A 22,776-nucleotide genomic window follows, 5' to 3' on the forward strand; every position below is an offset into this window, starting at 1 on the left:
GGAGGAGCAGGCTTTCCCCGAAGCCCTCCTTTCCTACTTGGCATGCAAGCAGGCTGTGTTGGTACTCTCTTGCAGGTCCGCTGGCCGCGCGGCGAGATTGGTAAAATCGCGGAGCAGAACCAAGGGTGCTGTGTTTAGGAAGCGTTTTTCTTTCTGCCGTGTTTACCTTGGAAGCTTCTATTCATTTTTTTAAGCACTGGTACAGCGATCGTATGCGCAAGTGGTCAGAAATTACAATGAAAAATATTTATATAGCACACCGTCATTAAATACAAATATTCGCAGGCAATATATTACATTTCGTCATGTCGTGAAAATAGTCGCTTTGTAACTTGCGGTTCAATTTAGGGCTACAGTTCAACTAGTCCACCGATATAGTGGGGGGAGGGGGGGGGATAGTATAAAGAAAACTTCCTGGCACTATGAATCCTTAATTTTGTTCGTGTGTTCTAAAGTCGATCAGCTTAAGCTGGCCGATTTCTCGGTCAGCCAAAACACAACGCAAGTAAAAGATGAACGTTTTTGATTTTATTCACACATTCCGTACTGGAAAAAGGAGGACCTCTACAAAGTGATAAAGTGCCAATCTGCAGAAGGAATTTTCATTCACAACTGAAATTTGTCATAATGAGCGAACATAGATTCCAGAAGATCCAAAGCAATGCGAAATTAGCCATCACGGGCTGGTCACGTGGAACTTGACTATCACGTATATTATGACGGCGACACATCTTGTGGCTTACAGAAAGAAGGTATACTACAATACATGTATTTCATTGACAGCATGATATGTAAGGACCCATAGAATTTTAAACTGGCTACAGGCATCTGCATGAACAGGAAGCAGCCTATAACTAATCTCATTATTTGAACTATATGCCAAATGAGGAAGCATATTTCTATAGCACTTACAAGCATGTATAATCTGCCTGTCGTCATACTTTGCGTCATATTCATATATACAGAAAAACACGGCAAGTATTCGGACACTATTTTGATACAACAACCACGCAAGGAACCAACCATTCACAAAAAAAAAACTTAATGCCACTCTTCATCGCTAGGGGATTACTAGTTCATGCTTATTTCGTATCTTCCCTTTAATAATTATTTAGTATTAAGCACTCTATACTGGTATTACAGGTATTATTAAATACATTTTCTCGGCAAAACAAATAACATTGCGCTTCGTCTCTTATACAAGTGCCCATAAACTTGCACACACCAAAGCTGAGCCTAAATCAAGGTAACTGTGCGTATGGTGCCGTCTGCGCTCCAAAAGCCAGATAAAATAGAGAGCTTCAACCTTTTTCAGTATGATATTTTAGCAATTGTTTGTCAAAACGCAACAAGAAATTACGTGCGTGCATTCTTTTGCCGTCATTGCACTTGACATTTGATAAAAGATCACGGCTGTGTCTTCTTTTTCTTTACTTTAGCATTGGCTATATTTGTCGACAGAGAGCGCACAAAATGTATGCCGCAACAAACACGCACTGAAGCCCTGCAGTACAAGTATTCCACCAACAGCAGATGGGCTGCCGTCATGACGAAAGGATCGAACGACACTGCTCCTATGCCAGTTCACTCAGGCTTGCACAGAACTTGTTTACTCATGCAAAATGAATACCTGCTCAGAAAATAAAGTGAAATACTTGTCCTTACCTGCTGTCATTAGAGAACCTGGAAAACTTCGCATAACTGGAATTCCCCATGATAGAACACCACAGAACCGCGCAACGCATGTGATGCCTCGATTTAGCCATCTTCGTCTAATGCTTGGTTGACCTGGTTTCCTGCGTCTTCCGTTCGTTGCCCGCCTGATCAAGCTTCTCTGCCTTATCTTTCCCATCTTCATGCTTGGGACGACAACCGAAGCAGATGACCAAGCGCGATGCAGCTTTTGATATCGCTGAGCGAGTGGCAAGGGTGAACGGAGGTATGCTCGACGGATGCACGAAGAAAACCACTTCCCGCGCTTCGCCCGATTTAAAATTCACAAAGAGATGATTAAAAGAATATTTAGGATGTCCGGTAACCGGTCGGAGCGCGCATGTTCCTTGAAACCGAAACTAGCACTCGCCCTCCGAGGGTTGGCCGAACACGGAGCTAACATTGCTGTAACCGTGCGTAAAACGTTTTAGACATTTAAAAGGACGACGTGTTCACGATTACGCTCCTGCAGAAAATTTACGCCAACCGGCAAAATAGAATAGACTTTGTTACTGCTATATTAGCTCTGCGTTCGGTTGTGCCCCGTGCCACTAGGCGACCTACCTATAACGACTCAGTAGGCTTGTGAAAATCGTCAAAATCGTTTCAAGGCGACTTTAATTAGTTCCACTAGAAGGGCGAAGCAATAGCAAGCACGCGACGCCTGTGCTGCTGTGCAGCATAAACAGCACCCCGGAGGTTAACAGGGGTCACAGGTTGTACGAAGGGGAGTGCGCATGAGGCGAAACTATACGTCGCCTTCGGCGGCGTCCCACGCGCCCATCCATTCGCGTGCTCAAAGGTGGGCAGAGCCGCGGCGGCTGCATTTAGATGGCGGCAAAATGCAAAAACTTCCGTGAGCCGTGCATTGTTTGCGCATTAAAGAACCTCGGGTGGTCAAAATTAATACGGAGTTCGCCCCCCCCTCTCCCCCTATAAGGAGCTTCGCATAATCACATCGTGGTTTTGGCAAGTAAAACCCCAGATTAAATTTTTAATACGAATGACCAATTCTTGCATGTCGCGTATTGCATATGGAATGTTGACTGTTGCAGACGCCGTACATGTTTTGCGTGAACATCATCTGAGTGATCCGTTGCCGTTCTCGCCTCTGTCACTTACGCGCCAGTCTATAGTCGATTATTCTCCCGGAATGTAAGTAGTACGTACAATGCGCACTATACAAGCCATCCTTTCTCCTGTGTCGCGTGCGCTTCGCTTCAGAAGTACGACAGCCCGGCAAGACAAATACAGATGGAGATAAGGACACCTCAACGCTCGTGGTGCGTTTCTTCGAATCTGTATTCGTCTTGATGAGCTGCCGCACTTCTGAAGTGACGCGGCATTAACAAGCCGAACGTCAAGCGCTGTTGTATGCGTTAATAAAAAGCCGTTCCGTTGCACGGTTTTCCAGCGCCGTTTGTGGTTTCCTTGAGTAGTCTCATTGGTGCTTTAAGTTCCAAGGTTCTTCCTTTTGTTTTCTTTACAGGCCAATCCGGCACTTGCGGGTCCGACTCCTGTAAGTGCGAAATCAAAACTTACATTTCCGCCTTTTATAGTAACCGTTCACTGTAATACGTCTTGTATCCGCAACAGAAACAGAAACAGGGAGGAGCCCTCGTTGAAACCTTCGGATACTTGCATGCAGACGTGCCCGTTTTTATTACGTTTGCTTCAACCGTGTCAGGTTCACATAGGGCTTTCAGTTAAATTTTACTATAGCGGATAAGCACTCCACTGCATGCAAGAGCAATGACGCAGTGCTAAGGCACAAAATTTATGCTATTTGAATTTGCCTGAGTCAACCAACCACGATCCGTGGGAAGATCAGGTTCATAACTTATTTGCTCTGGGGCCATATTCCGATCGGTCACTTTCCTGGACACTCTCATTTCGCACGATATCACTTCTAAACACGCAGACGAGCAGGACTGACGGGCACGCAGTCTGTCAAGTAATTTGAGAACAATGCAGCGCGAGAAATAAATGTTAACAGGAAGTGTGCTCTTTTCGACACATTTACGTCCGCGGGCTCAGCCAATCAGTGCGTGCTGAAAAGGACATACCCGATCTGTGATAGAAGGAAATGCGGCCCCTGGCTGTTATGTATAGAAAAGAGAACTATAGGCCCCGTGTGGATTGCGTAAGGAGATGCGGAGTGATTAGAAAAGATTATACTTTATGTGCGAGGCACATTATGACCTCATGGATGTCTCATTTGTTGTCGTTGTATACATTCCGAGCGAATGGTAGTCTTCGCTCATTCCGACGTGTCATGAGAAATGCACTGATCAACAGTAAGCGAACAGAGGAAGCCTCAGCCTGGAGCCAACGTTGCGACAAGGGTCGGAGTAAAGTTCCCCGTTACAGTGGGCTCGCGTGTAGCTCCCCCACTGTAAAGTACGAGGAGCGTAGGCAAATGTAAAAGCGTAAAGTGAGAGAAAGAAAATGGAAATATGCGAAGTACCTATTAGTTATGATAGTGAGACAGCCCAGCGCGAAATCTTCGGCAAAATTTGGACCGCCGTATATAGGGCACTGTATCGCCATATCAGTTCCTTCGGTAAGTCATAATTTGTCCAAGCCGAATAAATAAAGTTTTCTACAGACCAGTCTCCCTGCCTAAAGAAGCTTATTGCAGTGGCTTTCTTGTTACGAAGGAGAGGGACACGATTTATATCCGTTAATTTCAGCGACCTAACCGTGAGGAACACGCTTCAGTTGGAACAGCGCTATGCTTTAGCGCTCCACAGCTCTCGAACGAGATTTCTTCGCCACCATACCCACCGCGTTATGCATATTTTCGTGGTTATACTTAACGTAATGGTTGTCAATGCTGTCATGGTGTATTGTAACGTACACCGCAGGCGCAAGTGCTGGAGACTCTGCGCAAGTTCCTGACGCTGAACGCCGGGACCATTGTCGTCTGCTGCGCCGGCCATGTGGCGGGCGCCCACTTTCTATCCCGCAATGTGAGTGCGAGACCTTCGTGTTTGCGTTGACCGCACGTCGACATTCGGTGCAATCGCGCTTCGTTCCAATTTCGCAGGCAGCGTATACGCACGCCACACTCGCATTTGTAAGGCGTCACAGAAAGAGTGCGAGAACAAGAAAGTTGCCGCAATAGCGCGCTGATCGAAAACTTCATTCGAAACTCGGCCTTGGCCCCCTGTCAGTATACGGTCTCTCGGTGCATGATTCGAACCATCCGGACCCTATGTGGCGCCTCCTCTGCGCGTCGTAATTTCTATACTATGCGACGAGCACCGGCGTAGTTCTGGTGTCCCTTCTTGGCTTGCAGAAACAATACTCAGTCTCCTACCCCGAGCTGGAACATGCACTTAGGATTTGAGATGCAAGTGGTTGAAAAAGACATTGACAATTTCGGGAAAAAAATGTTCACATGAATAATGTAATAATGAAATAATTATATTATTTTCAGTGTTAGAGAAATAAATGTGTCGAGTTTTTCATAGCTCTGTGACGTGCGCAATATTCCTTTTTTTTTAGTTTTTGGTATTTATCTGCAAAAAGCATGAGAGAAGCCAGTTTTTCTCACGCCCCTCAAACTTTCATGAAAGTTTACATCTCTACTCGGGATAGGCTTCACTAAAGGAAATAGCCACGTACTTCGCGTACCAGCGTCTGCACATCCACCTATCTATATATACAGTTTCGGCGACGCTAGCCAGATATACAATATGTGCCAATGTGATGGATCATACATATAGACAAGCCGAAATCACCCCGCCGCTTCGTCCATCGCTATTATTCTCTTCCTGTCGGGGCAAGTACAGTATACGATGCAAACAAAAATAAAAAAAGAATATTACGATGTTTAAAGGAATTGCTCCGTAATATTAAATTTTCAGAAAAGTGACCTTCGCATATGTCTTTTTAGGTGAACCCAGAATGACCCGAGTATCATGGCATGAAAGCGTTGTTTAATGCACGGTAAACGGAAAGGCATTTGAAAGCCTCGCGCATGATGTAACACTTGACGCCCGTAAGTTTCCCACAATGCCCCGAACTAGCCTCGTGATGAAGTTTTCTATTGTATTCGGTGATTCTGTGAGTACCTTAAACCTCTCATTCTCACCGTGAACAAGTCCTTTCTTTCAAGAAACCGTGTTCCGGCGTACGTGAGGACGTCAGTTAAAGCCACGCAGTCCTTATCAAAATATCTTTAAACCGCCTCTTTGTAGTCCGCCTTGCCTCCTTATACACTTTTCCTTCTGGCCACATAAAGTACGCATAATTTGTGTAGGCAATGCCGTGAAACCATGTAGATTTCTATTCTATTTCAGTTCATAGGCGTCTGTACGAGACATATGTTGGCAGCCTATTATGAACATTATTGAACAAGAAATGTTATACCGTAAGCACACCGAGGCTTATGGAAAATCTAACTTTTACAAAAGAAATTGTAAAAGTTTTTACGATCTGCCAATGAATATTTTAAAAAATATACGTCGGTTGCTCTCTGTGTGGAAGAGCGCGATGCCTCTTCAATCTCTATGTTTATAGTTCCGCTGGGCGATTCATTTAGAATTGCTGGACCTTTCGATTTTGTCATGGCGGCGTGATTTCACTGCAGGTTCCTGTGGCGGGAGTTCAAAACACCGACGAGGAATGGTCCGTGCGCGTAAGTTCTAACCGTGGAGCTCAACGTGAGCCGTTTTCGAGCAAACGCCGGCGAATATTCCAATGTTCTGCTCAAATTCACTGACGACAGCCGCCTTCGCCTTTGTCACAAAAAATAAAAAGTCACAGTTTCGACCGAAAGGCGAATCATCGATTGCGATAGAAAATTGGTGGGCAGCTATATGGAGCATGGATATCTTTATCGGCCGTAGAAACTTGTAAACATAGGCGCACTACCTAAGTTAACAAGCGTGGTGTCAAGCGCGCACAGGCAAACATGAACACATCTCACTCGATGACCGCGGAAACTCGCTGTCAAAAGTCTGGAGTGAGAAAAAAGTGTGGCAGCAGCAGCAGCGAGCAAATTGACCTTCGTGCTGCGCCTCTGATCAACGCGAACTAAGCCGCGAAAGCACAGCGCACAATGCAGCGCACGGCGGACTCTGTCCCCGTCGCAAATGGTTTTCAAGATACAGCGGCCCAGGCGCGCACAGCCGCCAGGGACCCTGGAGAAGAACGCACTCCCGGAGCCTTGGGCGCGGCGGAAGACGGCGCGCTTCGTCCCCGCTTTCCTCCCTAGCGTGCACGAGATTGAACCGCGATCGCCGGCTCACCCTCGCACGCTTTCACTCGCACATACAGCACACGGCGCGTGGAGACGATTTTAGCGCCCTTTGACTTCGCGGCGACGTCGACGGCAGAAATGTGCCTTTATGGTCCATGGAATAGCTGTCGCAATAGGAATTCACGCAGAAACTCCACTGGTAGTGGTCTAACGTATGCGTAAGAATTGTGCCACTTACTCAGCTCAACGCAGCCCGGTGTCATTACCAATGTTATCAAACCTGGTCCGACCAGTATAAACGACAGCGCTGCGGCGACGCGAACTGTAGCGGACGGAGGCGCAAGGTAAATTTATGAGGCAAGCAAACTACCGCAGGTGGCGGTGGCGTAGCCAGAAATTTCGTTCATAGGGAGGGGGGGGGGGCGCTCACGTTGGAGCTCGGCCTCCTCATAGAATTTGCCGAGGGATAAAATGCATGAATAATAACTACATTGTCATTGCCAAAGATGCTGCAAACGAATTCTTGGACGCTACACACTGTCAAGACACGTAAAATATGTATTTTTTCATAAAAGAATATATTCTTATGTCCCAAAAATCGTGCCCGAAATAACGGATATCAATTCTTCCACGTTTTTTTTCTGTTTAATAAGAAAGAAAATATCACACGAACTTTAAAACTACATCAGTGCGAAACCAGCAAAGCAGTGCATACCGCTTATATGATAAATGTAAAGGCCGTGAAACAAAGAAGTTGAGGACAAATATTTTAATGAAACTTTGTCATTCAAGAACCTTCTTTATATTTTTGTACATGTGCAACGGCCAGGAAAAAATCTCAGTGACGCTGTCCTTCGTTCCAATGTACTGCGCAGGAGCAGCTGTCACCGGTCGTGTATAGTAATTGCACCGAAATTGTAGTCGCAACAGAGATCACATATAGAAAGCAGCAATTCTGCAAAATATACATTAGAAATGCGAAGTAATGTAATAAACAAATGCGAAGATAAAGCTTGATAAAAAGCAAAAAAAGTTTCTGGGGACAAAGTTCACTGAATGTATCCAGAAAACTTCGCAACAAGATATTTAAATACACGTATAAGTGTCAAATAAATCTACGTATCTAAGCAAAAGTCACTGTATACAGGGGTTTCAGCTAACTTTAGCCAGACTTAAAAAATATGCCGATGCACTCTAAGACGACGCGACCAAATGCATGTTGCTCACTTGTGTATGAAGAGTGTCACGCTATCTTTTGTATTTTGCTTAATTAGATTTTTAGAATTAGAAGATTAATAAACCAACTTCTGAAGTAACGAAGCTAGGAAAAAAATTCTAAGAAAATGGCAGAGAGGTTTGCAAAACGTGCGAATAAACAGTGTCTGTATTTCTATATATCTAATAAGTATTAGTGTATTTCAGATTACTGATGATGCCTGCGAAATACAAAGCACCAAGTTACATGCCCGCTTGCGCGTCGTGATTGCACTGCTCCCCAACGTTTCGCGCGCAGACAGCCGTAGGCGCGCTGCCGCCGAAAAGGCGACAGGGCAGCGACGTAGGCGTTGGCTATGCCATTTACGCCAGCGATGTGCTTCCCTCGCGAAAGTTTGTTATAGCGTTAAGCAGACACAGCGGTTATCGCTTGTGCTGCCGAAAGTAACAGATCCGTCATTTCTCGATAGCTGTAAGCAAATTGAACCCATCCCTAAATAAAAAACTCAGTTTTCAGAAAGCTGAAAATGGTAGAATAAGAGTATCCTAACTGACAAGACGCAGTCTTTCACTCAATTTACGTTTATTTTTCCTGCGCTTTCACAGCAACCGCTCACAAAGGTCACCTTCTGCAGCGACACTACATTGGTATCTTCTGAGAAAACTTGCTGTCGCTGCCTTGAGCACCGTCGGTGAAATGCTGTGGCAGACTTCAGTTATACTCTCTTGTAAGGCTTCTGGAGTAGTTTTTTCCGTCGTGTATACCTGATTCTTAATATAGCACCACAAGAAAAAGTCCAGAGGGTTGAGGATGGGTGACCTTGCCGGCCACAGGACAGGCCCGTTTCTCCCTATCGATTGCCCTGAGAAGTTAACATCAAGCAATGTTCGTGCTTGACTGCAGCTGAGGGCTGGGGCCCCGTTGTGCTGATACTACATTGCGTCAAGCTGAGCTAGTCGCATGTTGCAGCAGAAGTCCTTAATCGGCCCTTTGAGGAATTGAATTACATACCTCTTGCCGATCAGAGTGTTGTTAAAAAACACTGGACCAATGACTGTGCTGTCATATATTCCGCACCAAACGTTAAAAGACCACTGATATTGGTGGCGGGATATTCCCAGCCAGTGGGGGATTTTGCTTACTGCAATAGTGTGCGTTGTGGATATTTACTTGGCTATTTCGGGAAAAGTTCGCCTCGTCAGTCCGGAACCTTGGTGAAAAAGTCAGAATCCCGCTCCTCCAGAAACAAAGTCCAATTCGCGAAGTCGAGTCTCTTTTGGAGATCCCTTGACTCCACGCATTGATGCAACTGCAGGTGACAAGGGTGCAGTCTAGCTGTTGTGCTAGCGTGCGGATTAGCCGCCATGAAAGACAAAACATTGGAGCGAACCTAATTATTTATTAGTCAAGCTCCCTGCCTCTTTCTTGTGAAGCTGCCGGGTTGCTTCAGCGACTCGTAGGTGTTGAATATTGTCATCGGGCTCGGTCGCGTACCTGGCTGCCAGCTTCAAAATATTCTTGCAGCCTGCCGTCTCTGTCCGCCTCCAGCTCCTACGGCAAGGATCATGTCTGCTTTTCCCTCGTTGGAAAAAGGCATCACGAAATTAATCGCGCTTTAACAGCGGATGCACGATAGTCTGTTTATCGCTGTCTGGAACTACTACATATCACCACCACCACGTCCGTCAGTCTCTTTACGCAGCGCAGGAGATAACGGTTGCTAGCTTAAACCGAACAGCCAACGCTTGCGTCACTGCCCTGTCACTTTTTAAGCGGCAGCGCACCTATGGCTGTTTGTGCGCGGAACGATTGGGAGCAATGCAATCACGACGCGCAAGCGGGCATGTCACGTTGTTTCTTTTTTATTTCGCGGGTATCCGCAGTGAGCTGACAAACACTAATACTTAATAGATAGAAGCACAGAAACTGTTTATTCGGACGTTTTTCAAACAGCTCTGCAACTCTCTAATTGGAATCTTTTTCCTCGCTTCGTTGCTTCAGAAGTTAATTAATCTTGACTAATTATGTAATTAAACAAAATACAAAACTATCGTGACACACTGCATACCAAAGTGAGCAACATGCATTTGATCGCGTTGTCTTAGAGTGCACCGGCATATCTTTAAACTCTGGGTAAATTGGGCTAAAACACCCTGTATAATGCGTCAAACAAGGCAAATAAACATGTTGTGCAATCACAGATTCACAGATCACAGAACACCCGGCGTGGTTGCTCAGTGGCTATGGTGTTGGGCTGCTGAGCACGAGGTCGCGGGACCGAGTCCCGGCCACGTGCCGCATTTCAATGGGGGCGAAATGCAAAAACACCCGTGTACTTAGATTTAGGTGCACGTTAAAGAATCCCACGTAGTCGAAATTTCCGGAGTTCTCCACTACAGCGTGCCTCATAATCAGAAAGTGGTTTTGGCACGTAAAACCTCATAATTTTAGAACACATAATCCTAAGGCCCGCCCACCCTCCCTCCGCTCCCCCAATGCATCACGCGCGATGGAAGGCGGCGCGCTTCCTCCCCGCTTTCCTCCGTTGCGCGCATAAGACTGACCCACCATCGTCGCCTCCCCCCCCCCCCTGCGCTTTGACCCGCACATACAACATGCGGCGAGCGCTGAGGATGTTATCGCCCTTGGACTTCATATACGGAACATGACGACGACGACAGGTATGCGCTTTGAGTGTCCATATAATTGATATCGCAATAATATGATAAGAGTATCCCGGCAACTGAAAAGTTCCGTGGCCCATTACTTTTCGCAGAAGTAACAAAATCAAACTTTCGCCATGCGACAATTCGTTGCGCCGAAACAATATCTCCTCTCTCTCTCTCTCTCTCTCTCTCTCTCTCTCTCTCTCTCTCTCTCTCTCTCTCTCTGTGTGTATGTGTGTGCGTGTGTGTGTGCGTGTGTGTGTGCGTGTTCGTGTGTGTGTGTGTGTGTGTGTGTGTGTGGGTGTGTGTGTTGGGGGGGGGGCATCGAAATGAAGAAAAGCAAAGGAAAGCATGTTGGCCACCATCTAATGCCTATTTGGGGCACCTGGTGTATATCGAAGGAATATCGAAGAACGCGTGAGACGCTCGGTCCACAGAGAACCATATGCGTCCCGCTCGTTATCCTACACTGGCGAGATAAAAGACTTTCCGTAGACGCTGCGATAACATCGAAATGATGGCGATGCCCTCAAGTGAACCCGATGCAATTCATCGAGTCCCTGCAGTGGTGGCGGAGGGCGACCATTGCTTCTTTTTGTCGTCTGCTAGCCAGAAAGCGTCCAAAATCTCTGAGGCCGAAATTCACTAGGCCAGAGAAAAACGAACGCGCACCAAAGTGCGCCGCGTGGTTGTCAGGGCAACATGAGAAAAACACATGACCTCTGGCTGGCTCTGGCTGCCCGCTGGTAGCGAGAACAAATAAATTGAAGAGGCTCAATCTGGGTCCTCGTAAAGTACAAAAAAAAAATAAGAACGCAGGTACCTTTGCTGGCTTTAGCGTCGCGTCTTGACATGGACGCTTTGGCGCAGGTAAAAAAAAAATTATTCTTTTCTGTGTCATGATGTTTTGACAACTTGTCTGATAGTGTGTTAATTTGGCTTGTCAGTCCGTTGTACGACATTAGAAAAGTCAATGCAGCTTCGGCGTCAAATATCTATAAGAACATTAAACTCACAAATATCCGGAATTGAAAATGTAAAGCACGACTTTGGAAATGTTAGTGCACCTTTCACATTAGAAGTTTATGTTATCTTTATACACACAAGGATTCGGAATTGAAATCCATGAGCTCCGTAGATTCCGCGCCCTCTGCGAGAAGCCGCGACGAGCCCGCTCGCCATCAAAGCGCCCTTGAAACTTTGTGCCCGGAAGGGATCTTTGCGTTATGTGACTCCAGGTGCATGGGCGTTTCCACGAAATACAGCCCCAGTTCACAATCTTCACGCCGAATTGTCTTTTCGAGTGTGAAAAATACATTCTAGACAAAATCCAGAATGATCTCCGGCGCCGGGGGTTTTTTGGTCGGCGGTGCATCACAGCACGAAAAATTTCGGGGGAGGCTGAAGCCCCCCCCCCCCCCCTGGCAGGTGGTGGCGCCAGGTGTGCTGACGGCGTTCTGATCATTATAAGCCGCTATCGCTATTTAGCGCCTTATCCATCCGCGTCAAACGATTATCAACCGTGACCAAAAGTACTGCGGCGGCGGCTGCGTATATGGCGCGACCACGCGGGCCCCCGATCTGGAAAGCGAGCTGAGATGGGGACAGCGCGGCGAGTGCTGATAGCTTCGTGTGCGCTCTGTTCTCGCCGCTAAGTTCGCGTTGAAGCGAGAGGCAGCACGAAATTCAATTCGTTCGGTGCTTCGGGCCCTATCTTGAAAGCGATCGTCTTACGTGGAACATGGGCTGAAATCCGGACTGACGGACGTTCTTCCTCGTTGGGTGGGCATTAAAATACCTACGCATGAAAAAAAAAATCACCCTTCTTGCAGCTCCCATAGACACTAGCGCCGCAGTTCCCTCTAGTAATAATATATGAAACTATATCTGCTTAAAACGCTAAACTTCTAATTTACTTCTTCGCCGTGGCATTCGTAGATGTCGCCATACGTGCGAAAAACTGCCTGGAACCCGGCAAGAAAGCTTAGCTCCAACAGGCGCCAGTGTAGAAGAGATGAATAGCACGCCTGTCTCGCTCTATGCCCGGCTTCTAATGTACCTTCGCTTTTGACAGACCGCAGCTCTTCTTGCCCGACAAACCTAGGAAGTCGAGACATAGTGAACAACCGCAGTGCCCCTAGCGCTTGCGAGCCACCAACGAGTGTTACTTTTATGGGGAGCGTAATATTTTTTTTCGCGAATAACGAAATGCATTAACAAATAATAAACCAGAAATATTCAAACTAATTACATTTCAGTAGTTGCATAGGGGCACGTGGCGCAAGACCGGTACTGTACTTTGTGGTCGAAAAGATGTTAACCAATTGTGTGTGAGGTTCATAAAATAAAATTTATCAAAAATCGACCACATTAGCAATCCAGGGAAAACACGGCGAAGGTGGGTGATGGAAATACAAGACGATGAACAAAACGAGAGCAAAGTAAAAGCGAGAGCCAACGTTTCGACAAGTGGACTTCCTTCTTTAAGGCGACATGTGCTTTCCTCGGTAGGGTTCTTCTAAAGGGAAGAGGGAGTGAGTGGGTGGGCGAGACAATGATCGGAGGGCGTGTTAGTGGTGTGGGTGTAGATTTGAAAAGAAAGGCGAGCTTTTTAGCGTCGGAGGAGGAGTGTGAGGTAGCGCCGTGTGTCAGCCGGTTGACGTGTCACTGTAGGTTCCTTTTTTTCCTGGAAAAGGACTGGACGAGGGGGGGGGGGCGATTATCTGCTCCGATGGGAAGTCAATGAACTGTCGTCTCTCTGCACGAAGGAATACAAGAAGCGGCAGGAAAGGGTGCTTGTGTAAAAAAATGGAATATATATATATATATATATATATATATATATATATATATATATATATATATATATATATATATATATATATAATTTCCCAATGGCGTCACCGAGTATTTCAACCCACCAGGTCATAACTTTGATGAACTCTACATCCTAAAGTCAAATTTCAATTCTGTGCGAGACATAAAATACAGGGCAATGAAATCATAAAATCAATGGGCATAAACGTTTCAAAGGGAACTTTAGAATATATTAGCTTTGCTAACTTTCAAGCTATAGGCAACAGCACTTAGTTATTATTCATTGGGTTGCTTAGTGTTTTGTTTTTCTTTTCTTTCCTCCCTTTCTTTTGTTCTTTTATTCTTACATCAATTCCATTTTATTTATTTATTTTCCTCGAGCGACATTTCCCACGGCTTTATTTATTCTCTCTTGCAGAGAGACGAGCGTTCAGCGACCTCCAGGGGAGCAGATAATCCCCCTCCCACCGTTGTCCAGGCCCCTTCCATCAAAAAAGGGAAGTTAACGTAAACACGCAAACCTGCTGACACACGGCGCTCCTCACATTCCTCCACCGACGTTGAATAGCACGCCTTTCCTCTCAATATTACACCCTCGCCTCTAAGACACCCTCGGTCGTTGCCTCGATAGCCTCGCCCACCCGCCTTACCCCCTCTCCCCTTTGGAAGAACCCTACCTATATACACTGTGCCGAAGAAACCATATGTCGCCTTGAAAAGACAAGTCCACTTGCCGAAACCTTGGCTTCCGCTTTTACTTTGCTGTCGTTGTGCTCATCGACCACATTAGAAGGCATTCTTATGCAAAAATAAGGAAAATAAGAACGTTTTGATAAACGATTTACGAAAAGTCTACCCTGTCAATTAAATACTTTTATTCGCGCCATCAAGCTTAGCGACTCAAAACGACCGTAAAGACGTTCGAAAATTGCCGTTTTCATAACTCAGTCGCTAAATATTCCTACAGTGTCATTCAATAGCCACTTTTGCTTATATTGCAAGTCGGTGCATAATGCCGTGTGTGTACTTGTGCTGTCCTCCTTTTTTTATGTTTGCATCCACAGAATCGAGCATTCCTGCAGCACGCCATCTACTACATAGCCCTGGCTATAGTGAAGGTGGGCCTTACAAGTTTATCAGCAAACGAAATTTAAAAAAATAGTTTTGTCCGTAACGCGAAGTAGTGACGCAATAGCCAAAGAAATATATTTAGACTGTATCGCGCGGTATTTGTTGGGTTGAACATTCGCAGGCGCGAGCGAGCAATCTCCTTTCGAGAAATAAAAGTGTGAGTCGTCTCAAGGGTACACGTGTGGCTATGAGTCGTTTGTGGAAGTTGCAGCTCTAGGTGGTGAAGTGGAATGACTCGGCTTTTCTTCTTCCTCTTACCTATCCGTGCTTAGCCGCTGGCCTCTATTAAAATAACCTTTTAGATTAATTCTGCCGCTCGATTAATGCAGCTTTCCTCAGGTTAATGTATGGGGCACCCTAATAAGATGCCTGACGCTATCTTCGAAGAGAACCAGACGTCAGCGCCATCCAGTAAACTTGAGAAGAAGTCGAGCGCCCAATGAAATAGAACACAAATGCAGACAAAGCTTAGAAGAGCTCGGTCATTGTGATCACACCTAGAAAAAGAAAACTTAAACTGAGGCCCGCGTTCTCGAATGGCAAGTCGACGTGCTAGAGCACGAAGATGGCGCGAATGCCAGCTCTATCCAGTACACAGATGTTGAGCGGGCGTTAGCCAATCACGGTAGTCCGGTGGCGCCATCGCACTCTCCAGGATTAGTATTCTCTCTTTTTGTAGCGTCGGTAGAGCGGCAGAAGGGTACAATCCTGGACTGCCAATCGGATGGTTGTTTGTTCGAATCCGCGCGGCTCCGTGATAATTTTGCTTTCCTTCTAATTCTCTCACGAAGGATTTTGGATTCCAGCGATAACTCAGGTGGACATCAAAGCGACCAGGAGAGTGAGCCCATAACAGCTCGATCTCGCAGTAAATGTGCGTGTGATGTCACAGTTCTCGCTACTCACTAACGCCATCCTAGGCTCTACAAATTTCACCGTAGCGGGCACAAGACACATGAGGCATACGAAGACTAACGAAAACTCCGTGCCCTTCTACTCTGTGAAGAAGGATGAGCAGCGATGCTGCGCATGTGGGCCCCGTAATGGCCAACAGCACCTCCGCCACGGGTCGCCCGGCATTGCACCATCTTCGGTATCGGCCCACGTATGGGGAGTGCTTAACGCCTGCGTCACCTCCGCCGTAAGCCGCCGTGGTTGCTCAGTGGCTATGGTGTTGGGCTGCCGAGCACGAGGTCGCGGGATCGAATCCCGGCCACGGCGGCCTCATTTCGGTGGGGGCGAAATGCGAAAACACCCGTGTATTTAGATTTAGGTGCACGTTAAAGAACCCCAGGTGGTCGAAATTTCCGGAGTCCTCCACTACGGCGTGCCTCATAATCAGAAAGTGGTTTTGGCACGCAAAACCCCATCATCAAATTAATTTAATTACCTCCGCCGTGGGTCCCGGCGTTGCACTGTCTTCGGGATCGGCCCACGTGTGAGGAGTTTTGTGCCTATACACACGGACACGGTTCTGGGTAAACTAGCCCTGAACAGCTTCGCTGTAATTCGCTGTACAATTGGTTACGTCTGCGTTTCTTAATAGATTAATTAATGACGACGAGCGCGTTCGCGCGGTAGCGCCGAGGGTCGCCAATGAGCCAGCTGTGGAAGAATACGACGACGCTGGAGCCAGTCCTGATGATGATAGTGTTGTGTTAACACGCGGACGTACTAGGTGAAGTAGCTCGTAACAGCTTCGCTGTAAAAAATTGAGCCCCTCGGATCCCCATTATCCGCACTCTTTGCATGCATAGCGAGGGTCTCGAATTCGCCAGTATTGATGCCACGAGGTAATATACGAGTGTTTATTGGACAGCTACCTACGCCTAAGTTCACCTGCTACACGTTGCCTCGAGGTTAAATGCTACGCACCCACCGCCTTGGTTATGAGTGACTCTATACAGATGATGCTCTCGCAAGTGTTATGCTCGGTCCCCAGCTGCGGCAAGTCCACTTTCATTTCCATTTACCCTAATTTGATATTTCTCCGTTTGAGTCGCAGCATAACAATTAACTTTGCTTTCTCGGGCTTCATAGTCTGTTGCTTCATATGGTTATGACCAAAGAAGCCATCGAGCCTTTCTCATCCTTTTCGCACACTCTAAAGCGGCATTCACGCAGGCGAATATTGCACGGTCGCAAAGCAAAGGTCGCAAAGGGTGACTGTGGTCAAAGATCGACCAGTTTCGTGGACCCTCTCACTGACCGCTTCTTCAGCTCTACGACTGGTTTCGCAAAGCTGCTGAACCAATCAAAGTCGCCGGAGAAGGACGTCCGAATGCGCAGGCAATTATTTTACGTGGTGATGGCGGTGTGGGCAAACGTGAACGGCACCGATCGCGAGCCATTCGGTTTGGCGAAGGGCAGGTCGCGCTCACCGGTCTGAACATTGGTCGCCTTGGTAGCCAGATAACGATGATGATGATGATGATGATGATGATGATGATGATGATGATGATTTATATTGGTATGCCCTTCGAAACGGGGTGGCGACAAGTAGTCACCTAGCCTGCTTGAGCTAATCAGGTTTTACTATATCTATTGCAGACTATCATTTTGTCCATTTATATTTTATATTATCTCTCTGCACCAAAACCTCCCCTTCTTTATATCTACATATCTCTTGTAATTTTTATATTGCACATTTATTCATATCTGTTACGAAACAAACGACCCCGGCTCTATTTTCTACTTGTATTGTTCTTTCTCTTTATTGCATTTACACCAATACTCCAAGTGTTTCTTGCTTATCTCGACCACCGACCACGTAGTTAACGGTTCCATCAGCTTTGAATCTCGGCGCTTGTTTAATGTGGACGCTTACTACGGCCCTTGCTGGGTGAATATACTCGCATTCCAATAAAATTGGCTGTGTGGTTTCTGTCGCTGTCGTTGGCGAGGCCTTTGTCAATCGCCGGTGAAGAGCCGCCTCTATATAGTGACGGACAAAGTACTGGCCACTCCGTTTGTTGCTTCTGGGCATCAGTTCATGCAAGTGTGAATGACAAGTCATGCCAAATGTATTTGAGAACGCCAGGTTTTTCGTGCAAGCCGAAGCCCGCATGTTCCCAAGAGTGCGTATCGTACATAGAACGTGTGCCAACCCAACCTTGATAAACTAACCTATATTACAGGTGGTGATGGTAAATCCCGCGATTCCGTGGTCCCGCGAGTATGCTGAAGTAGGCTAGGTGACTATTTGTTACCGCCCCGTTTCAAAGGGGATGCCAAGAAATAATTACCACCATTATCGTCATCATCATGAGTGAGTCAATTATTTCGTGAATGCGAGTCAACTCGAGTGAGTATCACAACGAGTGTGTGCGAAACAACGAGGCAACTGCAGATGAGACGGTGTTCGCGGTCGCTCTCATTGCTTGAAACTTCTGGCAAAACTCCGTTTTTTTTTTCCAGGGAGTCATCTTGTATCAGATATACATATTCTACCAGGACTGTAAGACCAACCCGCCGACGCAGGGAGTTATCTTCGTGTTGAACCCGTTTACAAAATATCCAGCGGTGGCTGTTCCCGGGGTCCCGGCGGCGCCTGCCCAGGTCGAAATGGCGCCTGCCCAGGCCCAAATGGCGCCTGCCCAGGTCCAAATGGCGCCTCCTGCGAGTCGGCCATCGTAGGTTTGATGTATAGTGTCAATGCGTTTACGAATAAAACAAATTTGTGGCTCTCGTGTATACACTGTATACAGTATGGTTCAACGAATGCAATGTAATTCATGCATATAGCGCAGAATAAATTGTGTTTCTGTGCCGGCACATTATTCGTCAAATGTGAAGAAATTTGAACAGCTTATGGTGACGACGACGTTTGGGCGATTACCATGACAATGTCAGTACATTTCCTTTTTGCTCATACTGCCAAGACGTGAACAAGCTTGCCGAAACAAAACAAAAAAAAAAACGAAGGAGCCTGATACCCAATTGGTTTCGTACTACTAGAGGACTTCAGTAGAGCCTGCGCAAGACCTTTCCGTACGCCATCACATATGCGGATGATGTGTGCGCATTCGCAGAACACAGTGAGAAAAACTACGGGTTGCGTATATGCACTATTTTTTTTCCTTTATCATTGCTGGCTCTGCTTGGTTTGAGTGCATATGGCACACTGAGGGCCGACTCCGAACCAGATCAGTCCTCGCCACCCGTTCTTGTAACGATTGCACAGAACTGGTGCAAAATGGATCTTTATCGCCTATTCTTTGTGCTTGAAGTGAGGTCAGTCAGAATAAGTATTCTGTCACCGCTTTCGACGCCGCTACGCCTATTGGAAGACGACATCGCTTCTGCGAAAGCGTTTTTGTCTACTTGATGACACCATAGAGTTTCGACTTGGCCGTGTCATTGCAATTAGACCATTGATGGAGGACGCTCTGCTGAAGTACTACCCTGGTTGCAAGCGCTTAGCGGAACTGGTGCGGTGAACAGCAATTACTTGCGCATGCATGCTGAAGTCTACTATATGGCACGCTCATGCATATTCAGGTGGACATCAATTTCAACACTTAATGACGCTTTTAAAAATTGCACACTTTATTGGCTGACGTGCCCTATAAGCGCTTCAAGCGCGGACCGCACCGACAGGGTGGTGACGACTGCTCAGAAGCACGGAGCCAACGACGTGTGTCCGGATTCGGAAGGGTTCGGCGCCACATAAACTAAGCTCGTGTTCCGAACGAGCACTCGCTTAATTATAGCCTAATGAGCCAACTGCGTACATACCCTATTCGGCACGGACGTCAAGAACACGCCGCTCAACGAGCACAATCATGCATTTGGCGTTGATACTGCTAGAAATATGCCCAGAGCACTGTTCCGTAAATGTCCTTCGCGCATTAGGCACCCATGTGTTTAACAGGAGCGCCACGGCACTAAGTTCAGCGGGAAAATCTAGAGCTTCCTAACGTGTCTGCGTGATACGACAGTCACCATCAAGGAAATGAGCAGATAACAGACATCCGGGCATAATGGGGTGCCATGTGACACCCAATCGCAGTACGAAAATAAATTTGGCGTACTATCCTATGTTCCAGATGTGGAGTATAGCATACCAAGAACGGAGAACATTCTGACAGTTGAAAAGTTTACGCACACACATGACAAGTTAATTACGAGATATAGTTACTATAATATTCTGGGTTAAAGCAAGGTTTCGCGATCAAATCAATGTCATAGTAAATCCTTTAGTTCACGCCGTCCAGTGCACTGCAACCGATGCCGGAGCGTGAGCTATCGCGGGGCGCCGGCTACGGTTCGTTACTGCTCGAGCCTGCTATTTTGCCACGCATTCGACGGCGTTTCGGCCGCAGCGGCGACAGGCTTCGCTGCATGACCTCCAAAAGGTCCTTGTGCTTCTTCACTTCTTCGGTCGCCTTGATGCCGACGCTGGTCTCTGGCAGCTGAATCACAACCACTAGGTTTGCGAAAGCCGCCATGGCCGCCAAAGCGAAGCACACATCCTCTCTGCCGGCGTACTTTATGGGCATCAGACTGGCTGCTAGAACTGCTCCCACTCGGCCACAGCTGTAAGCGCCGCACACGACGGCGCTACGAAGGGCCGTGGGGAAGAGCTCTATTATGTATAGGTAGTTGGTCGGTATCAAGACGCTGACCGAGGCCCTGGCGACGATTACTAGCACGTAGGACACCTCCACAGGACGGGCGTAGATGGCGATGCCGCACATGGTAGACAATCCGCCGAGGAGAGCCAGCAACGCCGTCAATAGCTTCAGCCTGCCACACGAATTCAAGGCGCAGTACATTGCCAGGTAGCTAGGAGCCAAGAGCAAGACGGACGCTATGTGAGCGGCATTCGTGTCCCCGTGCAGGCGGGTGCTCCTCGTTATGATGAAAAAGGCGAACATTATGGTGAAGTTCGAGAAGAAAACGCTGATCGCCCTCACGCGGATCACGCCGGGCGTGACGACGGCCCAAGGAGTTACGCCCGGAGACAGGCTGGCGTCGCTTCTGCTCATATCGTTCTTGATGGCTTTCAGTGCGTTTTCAGCGTTCTCTCGCCGCACGCCGTTGATTCTGGCTGCCTTGAGCATAATGGCCTCGGCCTTCTTTATGTGACCCATTGACATCAGCCATATCGGCGACTCGCAGATGACTAAAGGCGCTGACAGCAGGAGAACCGTCGGTGTCAGTGCTATGATCTGCGCGAAGAACCAACCGATGCCGTGGTAAAACAACTTCAGAAGCAGGAAGAAGAGTTCGGCCACGAGGATACCGAGTGAACAGGCGAAGCCGATGTAGTAGGTGCGGAACTCGAGTGGTATGACCTCAAACAGCAAGATTAGTGTCAACACCTGGACCGTGCTGGCGCACGCCGAGTTAATGAACCTGGTTGCCAAGTAGATCGCGAACGACTCCGTGAAGCAGCCTGCGATGGTGCTCAAAACAAGTGGCAGCACAGCTGTAGTGATGACAGGCCGACGACCCGACATGTCGGCGACATAGCCGGCCACGGGTATGAAGAGCGCGCCGCTCCTGTACACCACTTCTGCCAAGCTCGACAGCCAGGTCCTGTGGCACACGATGTTCCAGAAGGAGAGCACAGACAGCTCTGTTTCCCCCGCTGCGTACTCCCACGAGTCGCAGCGCTTGACCGTAGTGTCGTTGACGTGGCCCGGGTACATGTAGACTAAGCACTCGCTGTAATGGCCTTCGTCGTCGACAGGAATGGCGGCGTTCTTCCAGAGCGCCGTCGACAAGTTGGCGAAGCGCCTGGACGGTTTGCACCAGTGACCCACCGACGGGGAGATGAATGCGAAGACCTGGTTGTGACATTGCAGCACCACCAGGGCCAAGATGTTGTAGCAGAAGATGCGCCGCTGGAAATTGCCGTGGCCGTACGTAGTCGCACCCTGCTCAATCTGGTCGTTCTCAGCTTCGGCATTCACAAGGCCTGACATGGTATTGGTCGTCGGCTGGGTGGCCCCGTACTCTGATCTGGAACGGCGATCTGCGTTCCTCTTAGTCATTCTAGACACCTTAACAGAGCGGTCGGGAACGTTGATACATTGAGCGTGAGGTGGTCGCTCCATTGCGACTATGGCTATCGGCAAAACGGCTCGCTAATGCTTAAAATGCTTAATGCTCAGTCCGTGATCACCCGCACGCAGTCCTTCTTCTTCCTCATCTGCTTCTTTGTAGCAGCAACACAACCAAGCGTTTTGTCTAGGGGTGAAAAAATGTCCGACAATTACGATGCTCCCTAATGCGAAATTTGAGCGCAGCTTTTGACGTGTTTTGATTTCGCGATATATTGAGTCAAAGAATTTCAGAGCGGAACCGCCGCTGCGACTGGCGATGGATCAGTGTCGTCAGCGCCTTCGCAGAGGGAGGGCAGTATGGGAACGCTGGCATGATGAGCGGCATCGCAGCCAGCTGTGGAGGAAGACAACGACGAGCGCGTTCGCGCGGTTACGCCGAGGGGCACCGACGAGCCAGTTGTGGTAGAAGACAACGATGAACGCGCAAGCAATGGCACGCGCATGTTCGTGCGGTTACGCCCATGTTTAGGCGGACGCTCCACCCAGGAACTGATGACAATAACGGTGATGGTTCCAAACGTTTCCAAAGGTCGTGCGCGGCTGAACTCCTTAAAGTGGGAGAAGCATAAGTATGAGAAGCATAGGTCGACGAACTCACTCAATAGTACACTCACTCAAACCCATACCGATGCGTGACGCCAGTGTGAGCCTAGATGAGCAAAATTTTGCTGAGTCTGAGTTCGAGTGAGTCCAGCTGAGTAGGAATTTCTTGAATCTGAGTCATAAATGAACCCTAAAAAAAGATAAATTTGGGGAGTGTTCGAATCCCTGGCGAGTTCCGTTTAATAAAGTCATTTTCCTCTTCCTTCGAATTTCCTGCTGCTGGCTGCTGTCTTGCCCAGAAGTTCTTACCGAATGCGTGTGCCATAATGAAAGTAATGTCGCCATCGTCGACGTACCGTTGTCATCTTTGCTGGCTCCTAGCGGCAGTATATTAAAGGATTGGCTGGT

General features: G+C 47.6%; 2 protein-coding genes across 2 annotated transcripts in view; one reads left to right on the forward strand and one right to left on the reverse strand.

The window, feature by feature from the left end:
* Positions 1-18,519, forward strand: part of LOC142575894 (uncharacterized) — a 57,894-nt gene extending 39,375 nt beyond the window's left edge. The window contains exons 5-8 of the mRNA XM_075685674.1: positions 3,203-3,232; positions 4,581-4,685; positions 14,686-14,739; positions 18,170-18,519. Of these exons, the coding sequence (XP_075541789.1) occupies positions 3,203-3,232; positions 4,581-4,685; positions 14,686-14,739; positions 18,170-18,388 (408 nt within the window). The 3' untranslated portion in view covers positions 18,389-18,519. The remainder of the gene's footprint in view (positions 1-3,202; positions 3,233-4,580; positions 4,686-14,685; positions 14,740-18,169) is intronic.
* Positions 18,520-18,687: 168 nt separating this feature from the next.
* Positions 18,688-22,167, reverse strand: LOC142575896 (solute carrier family 22 member 6-like). Its single transcript, XM_075685676.1, has one exon. It carries the CDS (start codon positions 21,814-21,816, stop codon positions 20,014-20,016), a length of 1,803 nt encoding a protein of 600 aa, XP_075541791.1. The 5' UTR covers positions 21,817-22,167; the 3' UTR covers positions 18,688-20,013.
* Between the last annotated feature and the right edge of the window lie 609 nt (positions 22,168-22,776).

This window comes from Dermacentor variabilis, chromosome 3 (assembly GCF_050947875.1).
Source record: "Dermacentor variabilis isolate Ectoservices chromosome 3, ASM5094787v1, whole genome shotgun sequence".
Lineage (NCBI taxonomy): Eukaryota > Metazoa > Arthropoda > Arachnida > Ixodida > Ixodidae > Dermacentor > Dermacentor variabilis.